Source organism: Candidozyma auris, chromosome 1 (assembly GCF_003013715.1).
Source record: "Candidozyma auris chromosome 1, complete sequence".
In the NCBI taxonomy this organism is placed as follows: Eukaryota; Fungi; Ascomycota; class Pichiomycetes; order Serinales; family Metschnikowiaceae; genus Candidozyma; species Candidozyma auris.
Window position 1 is genome coordinate 673759 of NC_072812.1, and position 17203 is coordinate 690961.

At 44.2% G+C, this 17203-nt stretch overlaps 8 protein-coding genes across 8 annotated transcripts; 4 read left to right on the top strand and 4 right to left on the bottom strand. All coding sequences in view use genetic code 12, as the record gives it.

Annotated features, from left to right (window-relative positions):
- Nucleotides 1–1249: 1249 nt before the first annotated feature.
- Nucleotides 1250–3082, top strand: CJI96_0000312 (uncharacterized protein; the record flags this gene model as incomplete). The annotated part of the gene is made up of 1 exon (XM_029034537.2): nucleotides 1250–3082. The coding sequence occupies one exon, from the start codon at nucleotides 1250–1252 to the stop codon at nucleotides 3080–3082; it is 1833 nt and encodes a 610-aa protein (XP_028889779.2).
- A 279-nt stretch (nucleotides 3083–3361) lies between these two features.
- On the bottom strand, nucleotides 3362–4660 carry CJI96_0000313 (uncharacterized protein; the record flags this gene model as incomplete). The annotated part of the gene is made up of 1 exon (XM_029034538.2): nucleotides 3362–4660. The coding sequence occupies one exon, from the start codon at nucleotides 4658–4660 to the stop codon at nucleotides 3362–3364; it is 1299 nt and encodes a 432-aa protein (XP_028889780.2).
- Nucleotides 4661–5564: 904 nt separating this feature from the next.
- Nucleotides 5565–6287, top strand: CTR1 (high-affinity Cu transporter CTR1; the record flags this gene model as incomplete). The annotated part of the gene is made up of 1 exon (XM_029034539.2): nucleotides 5565–6287. The coding sequence occupies one exon, from the start codon at nucleotides 5565–5567 to the stop codon at nucleotides 6285–6287; it is 723 nt and encodes a 240-aa protein (XP_028889781.2).
- Nucleotides 6288–6336: 49 nt separating this feature from the next.
- Nucleotides 6337–9654, bottom strand: SEC8 (exocyst subunit SEC8; the record flags this gene model as incomplete). Its single annotated transcript, XM_029034540.2, has 1 exon — nucleotides 6337–9654. One exon carries the CDS (start codon nucleotides 9652–9654, stop codon nucleotides 6337–6339), a length of 3318 nt encoding a protein of 1105 aa, XP_028889782.2.
- Nucleotides 9655–10232: 578 nt separating this feature from the next.
- Nucleotides 10233–11747, top strand: CJI96_0000316 (uncharacterized protein; the record flags this gene model as incomplete). The annotated part of the gene is made up of 2 exons (XM_029034541.2): nucleotides 10233–10306; nucleotides 10355–11747. The coding sequence occupies 2 exons, from the start codon at nucleotides 10233–10235 to the stop codon at nucleotides 11745–11747; spliced, it is 1467 nt and encodes a 488-aa protein (XP_028889783.2).
- Nucleotides 11748–11845: 98 nt separating this feature from the next.
- On the bottom strand, nucleotides 11846–12706 carry CJI96_0000317 (Hsp70 nucleotide exchange factor FES1; the record flags this gene model as incomplete). The annotated part of the gene is made up of 1 exon (XM_029034542.1): nucleotides 11846–12706. One exon carries the CDS (start codon nucleotides 12704–12706, stop codon nucleotides 11846–11848), a length of 861 nt encoding a protein of 286 aa, XP_028889784.1.
- Nucleotides 12707–13498: 792 nt separating this feature from the next.
- Nucleotides 13499–14749, top strand: PGK1 (phosphoglycerate kinase; the record flags this gene model as incomplete). The annotated part of the gene is made up of 1 exon (XM_029034543.2): nucleotides 13499–14749. One exon carries the CDS (start codon nucleotides 13499–13501, stop codon nucleotides 14747–14749), a length of 1251 nt encoding a protein of 416 aa, XP_028889785.2.
- A 77-nt stretch (nucleotides 14750–14826) lies between these two features.
- On the bottom strand, nucleotides 14827–16785 carry FAT1 (long-chain fatty acid transporter FAT1; the record flags this gene model as incomplete). The annotated part of the gene is made up of 1 exon (XM_029034544.2): nucleotides 14827–16785. The coding sequence occupies one exon, from the start codon at nucleotides 16783–16785 to the stop codon at nucleotides 14827–14829; it is 1959 nt and encodes a 652-aa protein (XP_028889786.2).
- Between the last annotated feature and the right edge of the window lie 418 nt (nucleotides 16786–17203).

Genomic DNA, 17203 nt, shown 5'->3' on the forward strand with positions numbered 1-17203 from the left:
TAATATCCACTTTTTCAATGCCTCACAGAAAAGACAGCCAATTGTTAAATTCAGTCAAAAGTACCAACTAGCAGCGTATTTATCACTCACTCCACATCGTCAGTTGCACTAGCACTGAACAATTGTCGGCTTCAATAAGGAACGATATTGCCTTGATTGGTCCTGTGTGAAATGTTAAGATCCACTTTCGTTCAGTTTTCCCTTGAATTTTTCCCCTCAACTATACGTTTTTAACACCTTGTGCCTCTCGGGTGCTGGTGTCCGGCTCTGGGCCCAGCCAGAATCCCCACTCGCGAATGCGCGGTCTAGCGCTAGAAATCAAATTAAAATGTCGCTTTTTTTTTTTTTTCTCGCCTCCTACCATCGGGCATGCCTGAACCCTTGCGCACTCTTGAAGCAAGAATTTGCGAAAGATCAAGATTGAACTGTGAGGCACAAAAATGCCCGCTGCTATCTGAGATCGTGGAATCACACCAACACTGGTGAGTTCACTTTCTAAAATTCTGTGATGAAACACATTGGAAGCGCTTTTTGACTATTCTGATTTTCCTCATCCTCTCATCGACGATGGCACTTCTTATATCTCGCTGACGCTGGCCTTACCTAACCGGGCACTATCTGTAATGGAGGCTAACTTAGGCCCAGGTTCCATGCATGCGTGCCCGTAAACTTGAACGCCTCTTCCAAAAGGTGCGATTGAGTTTATCCGAGGTGTAAGTCGCCTGCGCAAAGAAACGAGATATTGGTGATTTTAACTTTTTAACTTTTGCTTTCGATTCCCTCCAGGTCGGGGGTTCCGACTTTGCATTCCATTCCTCTTGGCTATGTTGCCTGGCTGCAGCCACGTGACCAGAGCGCACTCTGGTATCACCGAGTTTTCCTCACAGAGGACGAAATTCGTGGAAAGCAACTCATCTTCTTTTTTGGTCGATACAGGTCCCCCTGCTAAAGCCGCCGAGGATCAAGTGACCAAACCTGCCCTAAAACGCCTGTCGTATTCCCTCGACTCCGCCTGTGCTGTGCAATCTCGAGCTGCATATTTTTCTTTCCGCAGACAAATCTTCCACTTTCGATCATTTCTTATTACGGTGGTGAGTTCAGCACATCTCGAAGCTTCTGGTACTGAATAGTGCAAGGGTAACCTAACTAGCTATCTTCGAGGCTTCCTTCATATTCTTTGTTCACTTCTTTTAAACCCATGTCTCAAGTCAAACAGGCCCATATTCCCCATTTTCAACCGCTCCCTGCAATGGACCTGAAACACGGCGATTTTCTTCGTCAGAACTCGTTGGACTTGCTGCATTTTCAGTCGGGACCAATTTCCGCGCCAGCGGTGCCGTCAACAGGTGATGACTACTTTAGTTTCCAGCTACCTAGTCAATCGGCCGCCGGCGTGGAAAAGAACCGTCCGTCACATCAACATGAGCATACAGGTGCTGGCTCACAGTATGCTCCTCCTCCACACCAGCCTCCTCACATCAATCTATGGAAACCACATTCCCCAGTCGTCCAGAAGAATCGTGGCCATCTAAATGCCAGGCAAAGGATTTCTTCTGACAAAAGAATTCGTCACAAATCGCGTCTATCGAACTCCATCACTCATGATGGAAAAATTGCTGATGGTGATGAATCGTCTCCTGCTGTTCTAAGCTATTCCTCGGAGTCAAACAATCAAGACAATGAACAACTGAAGTCCAAATCGCCCGCAAAACGCAAAAATAACCCCGGCTTCCGTATTCCCCTCGATAACCTACAACCTTCAAATCCAGTCTCTCATTTCCAACAGCCTACGCACATCGGACTTGGAGCTGTTGGCTCCATCGGTTCTGAATCTAACCTCGACCTCACCTATCAAAACATGAAAATCTCAGACCCTGATGTGTACTTTCATCGAAACGGCGGTGAATGGGACAGCGGTCAGGAGAATGTCACTCCGCTCATGAATCCTCCAGCTACCAATGAGTTGGGCTATTTTGGAGCCTTCGAAGTTCCCGTAAGCGATAAGGATGCCAGTTTCAATGCTCTTGATACCGGAATGCCATCTGGTTATCTTTCGCTTCCAAGAGACGCGGAGCGGTCCAGTGTCACAAAGAGTGATGACAATAGTACTGACTTCGATGAATTTGCTGCAATACCCTTTGATAGCTTTGTGCCAATTCAGGAGTCATTCGACGACTTCAGCCTGAGTGTAACGAATTTCGAGAATCAATTTGACGAACTGGGTTTTTCTCATCAGCACCCTAGTCACACACTGTTTGACAGTGGAGGACATGTTCCTGTTGTTGGCGAGTATCTTCAGCACGCTCAACGTCATAGTCATTCGAATCTTCATTTAAACCAACACTCACATTCACAATTACAATCACACGCTCCTCAATCTCAGCTCCGAAACCTTGGTTCTGAGCAGGTGTCGTACCCTCCTAGAGCTGTTAATCAACTGGATGTGCCCAACGCCATGCGTCACACTGGGTATAACTCTACTATGCAATATGGTAATCAAGATCATTACCAGCTGTTCAAAGCAGACGCATCACCTAAGCCGCGAAGTCTTTTCGTCAGTCGTCCCATTTTGGAACGATCACAATCTGCGCAGAGTGCTGTGCCTCCAGTTATCAAGTCAGAGGTCAAAAAGAAGAAGAAGTCTTCAAGAGTTGTGATCTGTCCAATATGTGAAAAGCATATCAGTAGAGATTTCACTAGACATGCACGTATCCACAATGAAGTCGGTCGTTTCCAGTGCGTGTTCCCCAGAAATACCTGCTCACACAAATCAGGAAAGTTCAACAGACCTTACGACTACAAGAAACATTTGCTCAATGTGCACTTCACTTTCGATGATCCAAAGATTCGTTTAGCCCCGAACTTGAAGGAGAAATTGCTTGTCTATGGTCTGTGCAACTCCTGCGGTCAAAGGTTTCTTGGAAATGATTGGCTTGAGGAGCATGTGCTCAATACAGACAAAGGCAAGCGATGCCAGAAGCTACAAACAGACATCGAAGTTGATCAAAAAGCTTTACATGCCACGGATAATCTTGAAGAAGATAATTTTGCGCTTTTCATAAAGGAGGAGAACCTGGACTGATGAACTCGAAGAGGCCTCACGATTACACGATCACTCTTTCAATTCTTATTTTTTATTCAATCACATCGCTTCCCCTCGGTTTATATAGGATTGCCGATTATTAATTGGCATGTTTCTACGAGGACAAGTATAAGCCTGTTGCCTAATTGGAGGGGACGCTGTCCAAGTAAAGTGATATTAATCCCTTTAATATATGCTTTCGGTTATTAGAGAAGTTGACTCCATGAACGGAGAAAGTATGTTACTTAATGAACTAAAAGGATCGATGAACCATTTAACCTAGCTTTCCGGGTTAAGATCTTTGTAAAGGCTCTCCCAAAAGTCCCTTCCTTGAATGAACCAATCAGGAAGTTTATGCTCGGGTGGCAAGTGTATTTTGATGGGTTCAACGAAGGAAGACAGAGCTGTTGCTCTTGGTTTGTAGTATTGAAATCCGTAAATTTCTTTTGTCAATGCAAGTTCCTCTATTCCGCCTGATCTTTCTCTTTCAATTCGATAGTGCCGAAGACTAGTTTCAAAGGACGGCTTGCGCCCTGGTGACCTCTGCAATTCCGAAAAGCTTGGTTTTCGAAATCTTATGTTTGCAGGACGAGTAAACCTTGCGTCCATGGACAGTTTCCGTCGATGTGCCGCCAAGTTTATGCCATCGCCGCTGATGCTATTGTGTCGACTATTAGCACTCGTGGGGAGTCCCTTTTCAAGCAGTAAACTGGATATTCTATGCTCAGGTGGGGTTTGTGGTGCGGAACCTTGATCATCTTGCTTCCTTTGTTCCACAAGTTTGAGTAAATTTGCAGGAATTTGGGGGGATGCCAGCAAAAGGTCATCATCCATGTCATCTTCATAGTCATCGACGGATGTATTATCATCATCGTTTGTTAGATTTCCCTCGTCAAGCGAAGGTTTCAGGCGACGTTGGCTGCCCGCCGATGATATTGAAAGGGTCCTTCCTTCAAATTCCAGGCCCTTTTCTCTTTTGCTCCTCAACCATTGATCAACCTCGTATGGAATCATCTCTATCTCTATAAGTTCCAAGAAATTTTCGGCATTGTAATTGTTTTTGCTCGAATTGCCCGTGTAGATACGGTACTCATTGACGATCGAACTGAAGTTCCACTTTTGAATCCGTCGAAGAATACCAACTAATGTCAGCGACAGATCAACGAATAGAACATTGTGACGTGTTTTGTTCAACATGATTTCAAGAGCACTTTCAATGAGACCAGGCTCTATTAGCATCCATGAATTGGTTTCCTTGTTGTTCTCACTATTGCTTCCCCTATCGAGATCGATCACTTCTATATCCCCATGACTGACTGACAGTTGCGAGCTTCCAGGCTTTTCGTTCTCTTTGTTAAAATTTCCGTGGCTCGAGAACTTAAGTCCGCCTAAGCGAAATAGCCTCACCTCGTTTTCTTCTAGATATGCCTTCAAGTTCCTTGGTGGCTTCGCTGCATCGAGAAGGACGATTGACTTTAGTTGTAAAGTAGCTAGAAAGGGCATATGGTCAGCTTCAAGCTTCAGACAACGGTATACCCCGGGCTCCACTAGCCCAAAGTTGTCAGGCGGCACGAGCATGATCTGAACCGGTCGAACATTGCCAGTGCTTGAGTATTGACTCTATTCGCACGTGATTGTAAGTCACGTGCGAAACGTTTTATGGGCTTATTTGCTCTAGAATACCACTCAAATGGGTATCTAATGCTACAAAATCATGCCTTGCAAAAAGCTTGGCGTTTCAAGCTTGTCAATTCATGCAAATCTTGTAGCATCCTGTTCTTGACAAACACGAGCTCGTAACTCGCTCGTGCAGTGCGGTCGCCTCGCAGCTCACCAAGGTGGAAGACAGAAGTTGCCAACTCAAGTGTAGAGTTCGAGGCGCCGTACTCGTGAAGGCAGTCAATAAGGTTTCCTGAAATGCTAAAGAGAATTTGAAAATTTTGCAGCAAATACATGTGCTCGTCATCGGCCCACGAAAGCTAACGGAAAAGCCAGCCATTGAGCTAATTTCGCAGCCAATATAAAATAACTTTGTGTCCTTCACAACGCTTTAAAGAGCCTCTTGAGCAAATTTTGGTTCGAAATCAGTCGTGGTATTCGTGCAAGTCCACGCCATGAATTCATTTACCTTTTGTGCCATTCCATCTATTGAAGGCCACCTTAAAAGTCAGAAAATTGACTGGGGACAATTGGGACATGACAGCTAACTTACAAATAGCTTGAAAAGTAAAATGCTTTTTGCGCTGTTTAATTTTGTCCTCCTTTCTTTTGTACTCTGTCATATCAATCGACGTGGAACGGCTCGGCTCTTGACAAGTGCATCAATAGCCTCATGTAGACAGTGCAGGCGAGCAAGAAGTTCTTCCCAAACAGGCACACATAAATGCTCAATACCGATCACCCCCGGTCAATGATGAAAAGTATATAATGCGGGCTAGAAACCCTTAAAACTATTCCAGGAATCTTCTCTAAACCAGTGAAAATGGATATGAGCTCAATGTCGATGGATATGGGCAGCGCTACCACCTCGATGGCGATGGCTCACTCTACTATGGATCACGCCCACATGAGTGGTATGAACCACATGTCTATGGACCACAGCTCCATGGACCATGGTTCAGTGGGCCATGGCTCCATGGGCAACAGCAGCGATATGGGGGGTATGGACATGGGTGGGATGGACCACAGCATGATGGGCATGAACATGTGGTTGACCACCACCTACCGTGATTACCCAGTTTTGTTCAAAAATCTCAAGGCCAATAACGGTGGCCAGGCTTTCGGAATATTCTTACTTTTTTTTGTGGTGGGTTTCCTCGGGAAAGGTTGTGAGTTTCTCAAGAACTACTTGGAAGTGAAAGTTTGGCACAACCCAATCTACAACCGCCAAACTACCATTATCGATGAGTGTGCTTGCGACGACGAGGAAGCTGGCTCTGGTAAAGTTCTGGAGTCACTTGAGCGTCAAGAGACGCCTGTGAGCCACTCTTTCTTTACTTATTTGATTAGAGACTGCATCAGAATTATTCTAGTGTTCATTTCCGAAATGTTCGGTTACGCCTTAATGTTGGTTGCCATGACTTTCAGTCTTGTTTACTTCTTTTCAGTAATCTTGGGTAACACCTTCGGTCGTGTTTTCTTCGAGAAGTTGAGCAATAAGCTCGAGATTCTGCCCGGCGCCAACAACTTTGCTGGCCACCACTAAAAATAATATGTGAATAGTTTAATGATTTAATTCGACTTTTATTTCTTGCTCATGCATAAATATCTGCGATTTTTTTAGAAAGCTCCTTGAATTTACTTTGATGGAAGGAACTCATTTCGCTCGGTTGAAGCTTATCGCTGTATATCAAGCGAAGCAAATTAAGCATCTCCTCACGAGTGAAAAGTTGTTTGTTTTGTGAAATTTCTTTGAGCAACTCTTGATCTTTTTTAGTGAAAAGGTCAAAATATTTGGATGCCTTGTCAAAGTCGACATGGTCCACCTGCCTCATCACACTTCGAAGCATTTGTTGTATCGTGGAGATATTTAAAACAATCCGTTTAATTCCAGGAGCGTTGGCAATCTTAACGCGTTCGCTTCCTTGCAAAAATGCTCTCGTCAAGAAAGTAGGCAAGCCAACGAAAGCACAATCGTTCTCTGCGGATGTTAATATTTCGCCTATCTTTGTTCCAATCGAGTAAACTTCACGATTGTATTGGCCAATGAATTGATCGCAATCTGCCGGCTCGGTACCATAAACAAAACTTTCGCCGTAAGATTTACCAATGTAATGCAATGCCTTGAGTCGAAGATCATACCTCAAAGCAATCAAGCTCTGATCTCTTATGCTCTCGAAGGTTTGTATGACATCGTCAAATTCTCCAATCTTCAACAGATTGAGAGTCAAATAGACGTTCTGTGTCCTCTCAGTGCCAGCAAATGTGGGTCTACCATTCTCTAGGATGGACCATTCAAATCTCATTTCATCAACATCCGATATTCTAGCCTTCAGGTTCGCTCCCTCGTTAATTGAATAGTTGGACTCTTTTCTCATATCTGGTAACCACTGTAGGATCCATGATGCTGTGAGTAGTAAATAGCAGACCTGATTAAACCATTCATCGTCAAGTAAATCATCCTTCGTGACGTCAAAAATATCGTAGTTCTGTTGTGACTTGTGGAGCATCAATTCAATCTCTTTGTCTATCAAAGGAGCACAATCCTTGAGATTGTCATGGTGTTGAAGTATACCTCCACTCATCTCGAGAAGAGCTGGATTGTTGAGCCATCGATTAATTGGCAGAATATGGATCTCTCGCTCTCCAATTCCAATTCCCAATTCAGTTATATCGTGTCCGACACCTGATGACATCAATTCCTTAAAATATTCATTATACGCCTTTGCGAACTTCCTGAGTAGATTCAATGCTAGATTGCTAATATCTTCTCGGTATGTGAAAGACGTGTTAAGCGAATGACATGTGTGAATGAATAACCTCCTAAAATTGCTTGCATTCATGTAAATCCTGTTCAGGGAAGACGCTTGACGTGAATAGCTTGTCATTGCTTGAGATTCCACTTCTTCCTCGCTTAATGTAATTGTCTGTTGTGAGAATTTAAAACCGAACTGTGAGCCGTCTGCCGCTATACGTCGTTCATATTCACTTGTCATGCATCTTTCGAAACTCCTTTCGAGTTCATTCTGGAGCTTCTTGTGAAATGAGTTCTTCATGAAATTTTTAAAAAATTGGTTGGCTAACGAGGTTGACTCTTTTATTTTGCCAAAATCATTTAGCATTTCATGAGAGGCTGCCGTGAATATAAGGAAGAACTCAAGGATAACCCTCGTATTGAAAATATTTTTGGGCACAAGGTCCTCGGCCAATATATTGAACTGTTCGTGCGTAATGTACGGTGACAATTCTGCTGTGGAAGCTTGCGAAGAACCTTTTGCAGAGCTCGGGCTGAAACCTGGGAACATCTCGTTGAGAACCAAGGACATATCTTCCATTGTTCTGCTGGTACTCCCGTCAGATACATTATCAAACAGGAATAGTTTTTTATTAGCAAGGACTTGGTGTAACTTACTAGTCGATGAGCCATGATCCTTCAGGTGCTTGGATTTTTCAGCAGTGTTGTCTTCATGGATGTAGCTCACAATAAGTGTTTCAATTTCCTTTTTAAGCAAGTTCCATATGGTCTTGAAGTCGTAAGTTGGAGTTGGCGGCCCTATATTTGAATCACGCCCACTAGACGCATTATGGCTACCTTCAATTAGTTTCACTATATCACATACGACCCTGTGCTTCAGAAGAACTAAAATGGCCTTTGTGAGGATAGTGCTGAAGAAATCTTGTAAAATAGGGACAGCTGCATCATTAAAGGTTTGCCCACTGATGGTGTCTGTGCCAGCACCTAGCTCGAACTTCATAGCTTTCGCAAGTCGAGATAATTGTGTCAAGTTTCTTTGCTTGCATTCTTGCGTAGTGCGGTTGATCAAATCATGCAACTCAACCTGTACCGATGATAATAAAATGTCCAAGACTGAATGTAGCCTATTGAGTTTAGAGGCTGTTCTCAATAACATGTAAAGATAGTAATACTGCTCGGAAAAAGGGTTTGATGCATATTCTAGGATCAATGCGTAGTCGGCTTTGGAATTCTCAGATTTGGAGTAATGAGCGTGAATTCTAGGAAGCTGACGTTCAATGAATGAAGCTGTTGTTTCTGTGAAACAACGTGCAATCTCTCCGATATCCAAATTCGCAGAGTTATAAATGTACAGCTCTAAATTGTTCAGCTGTTGCACTAGTGTCTTAAAGGAGGCAATTTGTGGGTTATTCGACGAGAGGTGATCGATCCACGAGTCCTTGTCCTGATTGAAGATGTTTGAGCTCTTCAAGTAGATCTCATTTCTCAATTCGTCAACTATCATATCGTAAAGACTATTGGATTGATTATCTAGGTAGCTCTGAATACCCGACAAGGCAGGTAATTGCCATAGATTGAACTTGGCTGCAATTTTGTAGCCCTCAGATATCGTATCATACACTTTGTGTAATTCCTTGTCAGCGGAGAGCTTGTCCACTGTATCAGGAATACCATGTAAGAGCTCGATAGCGTCGAGGATCTCGAGCATCTCTGAATACTTCTCTGAGCTGCTATCTAGCTCCTTGAGGATCCCCATTCTGTCTTTCATGTCACGAGTACTGCTCTCTATGAGCTCCTTTATCTGCGCAGAATCTTCCTGAGACTCCTTTGCAATAGACATGAGCATATGATACAGCCCCACAGAGTTATTGAAGATCTCGTGGTTCTCCACAACAGCTTTCCTGAGTGTATCACTAGTGATCTCGCATAATTCATCGAACTCCGCCTTTCTGTGAGCTAGACCAACAGACGTGTCGTCAAGAAACGCAATTGCCAATTCTATTGGAGTGGTGTCACCTGTCGTCAATTGAGACCAGTCATACCGGATATCTTTGTAAAGGGTTTTGACGTCAGCGAGCGATTTTTTTGTTTTTCGCTCTTCATCTTCTGACACCATGCCATTGAAGGCCATGCTCACGGCACGACGACGATTTGCCATGTTGAATTGTACAAAGACCTACTCGTGCTTGAAAGAGTGGAGCTCACTGTCCAGCCAGTTGTACTGAAGTATCATGGTGCACGGGTGCAGGGTTTAGTCCAAATAGGCTGCAAATCAACTTGGAAGATCAGGCAGCACGAGGCGTGCGCTAAGAGCGATCTTCTTAGCGAAAAGGATGTAAGAGTTATTAAAACAACCAAATCTTATCAAAGAAGTTCGAATGTTCATCATTTGACATAATTTCTATTTTTACTTCATTTTTTTTTTTTTTTTTTGCTATACTCGTAAGTGGAGTTTTAGAACATTTCGACGCTATTCGGCTAATACGGGGAAAGGCCAAAGACATACTACTCTTTTGAAAAATTTTAGGTTGATTTTAAAGAATTAAAAAGAATGAAACTAGATACTCACAGTATTTTTTTTTTTTTTTTTTTGAAAAGAGAACCCGGATTTCAACATTCTTGGATTATTCTCCAGTTGCTCATTGATTTTACTAATATCAATATCTGTCCTACGTTTACTAGCGCGGTGTTTACCACTGCGCGTCTACCAGATCATGTTTAAGTACGCATCCGCTAATGGAAGTCATTGAAATCAACAGTGAAGATGTATCGTTCCAAGAGCAACGGAGCAAAAAAGATGACATTATTGTGTACGTTTCGAACGATATACGATTTACGATGTTATTTACTAATCACAGACTTTCCGATGATTCCGACCCCATAATTTACACAAACAACTCAACTTTAGGGAAGCCACTTCCGCCAAGCTCCCCACGAGGACCAGACTTTGAATTAGACAAACCACTTGAGCCCGCCTCATTGAAAGAATCCGGCAGTATTTTAGATATTGAGAATTGGCTAAGCAGCTCTGATGATGACAGCATGGAGTTTCTGAGCATGCCTGCTCCAAAGAAACCTCTACGCAATAAGAAACAGCTAGATGCTAGTACTTTTGAGAAAGTGAATTCGCCGGAATTCAAAATTAAGCTGCCTTTAAAAGTCGCTGAGTCAGCCCTACCGCCAATCACCATCGAAACAGACCTATCTGATCCCATAAGCAGCTCACCAAAAAGTAGTCAAGTGTTCACCAAAACAGCAAGTCAATTACCATTCTCTGCATCTGAACCTAGGACACAGAGCAGCCAGGCGTTCTCGAAAAAGGAGTGGAATGAAGTAAACAAGGTAACCAGGAAGAAAGAAGACATTTTCAAGGAGATGATTCTTGAGATCCCCAAATGTCTTCAAAAGATGTTTGAAACAGAATACTTTAAAAATGTATTTGAGGGCACGCTGCATTACCAAAATCCGGCAACAATTCCACTCATCTCATGGAAACGAAAGGTCAAGGCAGTGTACAACTCACAGGATGACATCTTCGAGCCTTGTCATCCAAAAGAGATTTCCGAAAGGTTTTCGGTTCTTTACTATGAGGCAGAAGACCTAGTAGAAAAAATTCAGAATGATAAACTACAAGAGGATTACGAGCATGCCATTAGGTTATTACAAGATGCCAACTCGAGGCTCGACAATCATGTTATGATTATGGTCATTGGACTCAGAGAATACATAAGAAAACTACAGGGAATCGAGGATCGGGTGTATCGTGTTGAAATGTTGAAGAAAATGAATGAGCAAGTCTCCAAGAAACGCAAGCATGAAGAAGTAAGAATAAAGGCTTCTGATGCCCAAAGATGCATTCAGAAGGCAGGAGTTGATCTTGGTGTCAATATATTCAGTGTAAGGACTACACATGAAGCTATTGACTGGCTTCATTCATTCACATACACCATTGGGTCTTCTCTCTACGACAAATTTCAGCGAAATCCCTCTCTTGCGAACATAGGCACTGTCCGCCTGGGCTCGGATAAAAAGTCTACATTCATAGAAATGCTCAAGAAATTCAATCTCATGACCCAGCCGAGAGCCGAGAAGCTCTATGAGTTTTACACATCCCCAATCGCAATCTACAGAAAATATCTCGAAAACGAAACCTTGGGTACGGTGAATGGGAAGAATATCTTACCGCCTACATCAAATGCAGCAATGCGACGAACGTTCACCGCTACAGATCCTTCACAAATCATAACGTGAAAAAAAAGTGTATTGAAATGACCGATTACGATGTGTATAGCAATAAAGCGGGTTCGACCTACGACAGGAGAACCCATTAATAGGTATGGACGAGAAATTTACTGAGAAGCAATGATCGTGGCCGTGTGGTAATCCTCTTCATTAAATTTGTCCTTGAGATGACTGACAGATTCAAGCTGGCTTACTAATCTCTTGATTTCGTCACTCGTGAACTTATACTGAAGACTCTGAAGCTGAGAAATGATATTAAGTGCTTTGTCAATGCATCCAACATTTTGTGAGTCAAAAGTGGAGATCAAGTTGTCGACAAATCGGGAGTTTTTAAAATGATCAAGCTTCTTTTCGTCCAAGCCAGTAGACAAGAGTGCTGATGTCAATGAGAGCTTACGTAACAAAAGCTTGTGATCTTCATGGGAGCCCTGCAAGTGAAGAGCTTCCCAGCCTCCCAAGTTTGTAAACCGTTCGGTTGCCTCAGGGTAGTTCCTGACAAAGCAGGACAATGCAAATAGAGCTTTGAGGGCCAATTCTCGTGGAGTGGAGTCCGCTTTTACCAAATTAATCAAGATCTCCAAGCCATTCTCTTTTTCAAGGAATGCCTTTTGTGAGTTTGGATTGTTTTGTGTCGCTACTCCAATGATCGATGCCGCGAGCACACTAAGATTGAGATTGGAGCTCAGGAGCTGGGCAATCACGCTAGGCCAGAGCTTGAGATTCTCGATGTTGTTGGCATTATCTAAATTCTCCACAAGCATCTCGAAGTTTTCTAAGGCCGTTTCTTTCGCTTCGTCTGTGGCTTCTGGGTTCTCCACCACTTCGATGGACTGCTTCATTAAAGTAGGCTCATCGGGACCATTGCCAAAGAGCTTGCTGAGCATCTCAGGGTCGGGCTTGCCGATCTTGTCCATGGTCTCCTTGTCGCCGCTTTGCGACGCAATGGACCACTGCAAAAGTTTCTCCATCGTTTGAGTTGTCAATCTAATGAGAGTTGCTAAGCTTCATCTTATACCACGAGTGCAGGAGAGAAGAGATTCTAGAAGGTTCGAGAAGAAAGACTTAGACAAGTTTAACACAACAACCAGGTAGTCGAGCTAGAGGTAAGGCAACATGAGCATTTCGAGTTTCAATCAATGTTTTCCTCAACGTGATGTTTGAATTCCCAGAAGTGGGTTGTCCGCACTTTGAGAGACCCCTCTAGGAGCATTGCATACATCCGCATGAAATTGACAGCGACACCTGCCAGGGTACATTCTGTTCAGCTTTAGATTTGTTTTAAAGCCACTGGCGATTCATTCCTGAAACAATCACATTTGAATCTCATAATTGCGTAACTTTGGAAGCGTGCACTTGCCGGAAGCTTCCTTTGGCCCGATGATAGCCCGGGGCCACGGTAGGCGTGAGACTATGATTTTTCAGTGCGCAGTCAGAGGTTGCAAAAGAGAGAGGGACATAGAGAAGTAATGGACAAAATGTTGAGGACCAAAGTCAATTGATGGTGTAGTGTGCATTAGCATCCAAAATTGTGGATTCTCAGTGAAATTAGCGAGGTGGTGCCACATGACGTCTCGTGCTGGAGGACCCTCAGGTGACGGGTGGGAATCGACCGGGCCCCTTCAGAGGTTGTCGAATGATGAACTCCGAGACACAGGAGAGGGTGCGCACACTGGAGCCATATATAAGGTAGCGAAGTAACCTAAGCGGTTATTCTTCTTAGTTGAATATCCTCAGCAATTCAATTATTGTATCGCTTCACAATGTCCCTTTCTAAGAAATTGTCCGTCAAAGACCTCGACCTCGCCAACAAGAGAGTGTTCATCAGAGTCGACTTCAATGTCCCATTGGACGGTTCCACCATCACCAACAACCAGAGAATTGTTGCTGCTTTGCCAACCATCAAGTACGTGTTGGAGCAGAAACCAAAAGCCGTGATCTTGGCCTCTCATTTGGGCAGACCAAACGGTGAGCACGTGGACAAGTACTCGTTGGCTCCAGTTGCCAAGGAGTTGCAGTCTCTTTTGCCAAACGAGAAGGTGACCTTCTTGGATGACTGTGTCGGTCCAAAGGTCGAGGAGGCCGTCAATGCCGGCAAGGATGGCCAGATCTTCTTGTTGGAGAACTTGCGTTTCCACATTGAGGAGGAGGGCTCCAAGAAGGTTGACGGTAAGAAGGAGAAGGCTTCTGCCGAGGATGTTGAAAAATTCAGAAAGGGCTTGACTGCTTTGGCCGATGTCTACGTCAACGACGCTTTCGGTACTGCCCACAGAGCCCACTCTTCTATGGTTGGTCTTGACTTGCCACAGAAGGCCTCTGGTTTCTTGATGGCCAAGGAGTTGGAGTACTTCGCTAAGGCCTTAGAGAACCCAACCAGACCTTTCTTGGCCATCTTGGGTGGTGCTAAGGTCTCCGACAAGATTCAATTGATCGATAACTTGTTGGACAAGGTCAACATCTTGATTGTTGGTGGCGGTATGGCGTTCACTTTCAAGAAGGTCTTGGACAAGATGCCAATTGGAAACTCTCTCTTTGACGAGGCTGGTGCTCAGAATGTCGAGAACTTGGTTGCTAAGGCCAAGAAGAACAACGTTGAGATTGTCTTGCCCGTTGACTTCATCACCGCTGACAAGTTCGACAAGGATGCCAAGACTGGCGTTGCTTCTCAGGAAGAAGGTATTCCAGACGGTTGGATGGGTTTGGACGCTGGTCCAAAGTCTAGAGAACTCTTTGCTGACGCCATTGCTAAGGCCAAGACCATTGTCTGGAATGGTCCTCCAGGTGTCTTCGAGTTTGAGAAGTTTGCTGATGGTACCAAGGCCATGTTGGACGCTGCTGTGAAGTCTGCTTCCGCTGGTAACACCGTTATCATCGGTGGAGGTGATACTGCCACTGTTGCCAAGAAGTTCGGCGCTTCTGACAAGTTGTCTCACGTTTCCACTGGTGGTGGTGCCTCCTTGGAATTGTTGGAGGGTAAGGCCTTGCCAGGTGTTGTTGCCATCTCTGAAAAATAGATATCTTTGAGCAAATAATATAACATTACGACTAAATTACTTATTGGATGTATTGTTTTACTCATAAATAAAGGGAATTATAACTTGGTTTTTCCACTCATAATATGAGCCCAAGCCTCTTCAGTCAATTCTTCGTAACCGTTGTTGTTCAAATAGTAGATGAGTTCATCTCCTTTCTCACCCTTGGGCAACTTCTGGTTCTTGAATTGATTCTTTGGAACCTTGTGATTGTGAGATGCTGCAATACCACCAGCCTTGATCTTAATGAACTGAGGCACCGCGTACTTTGGCAATGTCTTGACCACGTGGTCATGGATCTTCTGCAATACTTCCTGATCTGTGAGACCATCAGCAGGGTCAATGACGGCGAAACCAGCTCTGCCTTCGTAATTTGGAACACGCACACCAACGACAACGGACTGCTTGATTGCACCTGAACCCATCAATTCATTTTCAACCTCGGTGGCAGATACATTCTCAGAACGCCATCTAAATGTGTCACCCAATCTATCAACAAAGTATAAGAGGTTGTCCTCATCCATTCTCAACAAGTCGCCAGATCTGAACCATGCATCGCCCTTTCTAAAGACATCCCTGATGACCTTCTTATTGGTAGCCTCGTTATTACCGTAGTAACCTTGGAAGGACCCCTCGACATTCTTGGCATCCATGATCTTCATCAACAACTCACCCGGAGTATTGACATCAGCCTTGACACAGTAACCAGTCTTAGGGTCTCTCCAGATCTCACTTTCGTCATCTGGGTCCATCTTTACCAAAACTTGAGTGAGGCCGAGAACGGTGCTAATCAAAGTACCATACTTACGGCAAGCGCCCACACCAAAGTCACCATACTGAATGTTAGTTGTGGCAATTGGAGATTCAGTGGATGCATAGAACTCACCCACACCTTCGATGTGGAATCTTCTCTTGAATTCTCTCCAAATATCTCTTCTCAAACCATTACCATACGCAATCTTCACCTGGTGCTTTGCCTGGTCAGGGTGAGGTTTGGAATTCAACAAGTAACGACACACCTCACCAACATATTGAATGTGAGTGGCTTTGGACAATCTAGCTTGCGTCCAGAAAGTGGAGGCAGAGAATTTTTGACATACCACAACACAGCCACCAGTAGAAAGAGTAGGACAAACACCCAACATAGCAGCCGTGGAGTGATATAGAGGCATGGCAGTCATGACTGTTGATTTTTTGTCAATCTTCATAATAGAGCCAAAGAAAGCGGTAGCCATGAAGGCCTTTCTCCAAGACATGATACCAGCTTTAGGCAAACCGGTAGTACCAGAAGTGTAGATTAAGGCACAACACGAGGAGTCCTTATCTTCAGGTCTTCTGGTGTTATCTGGAGCTCTATGTTTCGGTCTGCTTCTGTCACTCAACACCTTGAGCAACTCTGGCTCATTGATGTAGTGCAACTTGACGTTTGGCAACTCTGAGTGAATCAAAGGCTCAGTGTCCTTGATGGGATCAGCACAGTCGGGGTCAATGAACACCTGAGACACATCAGCAATCTTAATACAGTGAACCAAAGGCTTATCCTTGGTATTGTAGTTCAAGAAAGCAGGCACAGCACCAATGTTCCACAAGGCCAACCACAATAATAAGAACAAGGGCTTGTTCATGCAGTTTACACCGATGGTGTCTTTAGAAGTGACGCCGTAGTCGTTCTTCAAGATGTACGACAACCTCAACACCATGGCGTACAACTCACGGTAGGTGTAAGATTCCATGGTGAACTGGTCATCGTAGATGAAGTAGCCTTCAGCGTCTTTCTTTGGCGGAGGAGCATCTTTTCTAGGACGGGGGAACGAGACGGCCAAGTTATCGGGATATTTCAAGGCAGCCTTTTCAAAAAGATACCAGTAACTGGCCTTGCCTCTGTAGACAGAATAAAAATAGGGAACGGCTTTGCTCACGACGTTTTTAATCAAGCGAAGATCCTCGGATACGTGCAACTTAGCATCCAACAACTGGGAGCCCACAATGGCAGCAGATGCGATTTCAAGCCCAGACATTGCGACAGATAATTGCAAGATGAAAGAACGGGGGTCAGGTTACAGAAGTCTGCACGGTTTGGTTATCAAAAAGATGCGATTTCTGGCATTGAAATTGCGAGAGTACCAGAAGTCTTATATACTTCTCCGCATAATCAGTGTCCAGGAGTGCATGTGCCAGAGAATGTGTTGTAGCTAGCAAGAACCCCCCATTTAGCCAGCTTAGCCGCTCTCACAATGACATTCTTTATTTTCGATCCACCATTAATGTCTGGGAAACAAAGTCAACCCGTTTTGGCCATTTCTCTCTGTCGGTTGTTTCATGCCATGTTATGGTGCTCAACATTGGTGGTTTCACATGGTTGCAAAACCACATGAATGAGGGACGTGCACGCGAAAAAAGTGTCCGAGGTGCGATCTGACGCTGGAACCCATGAGA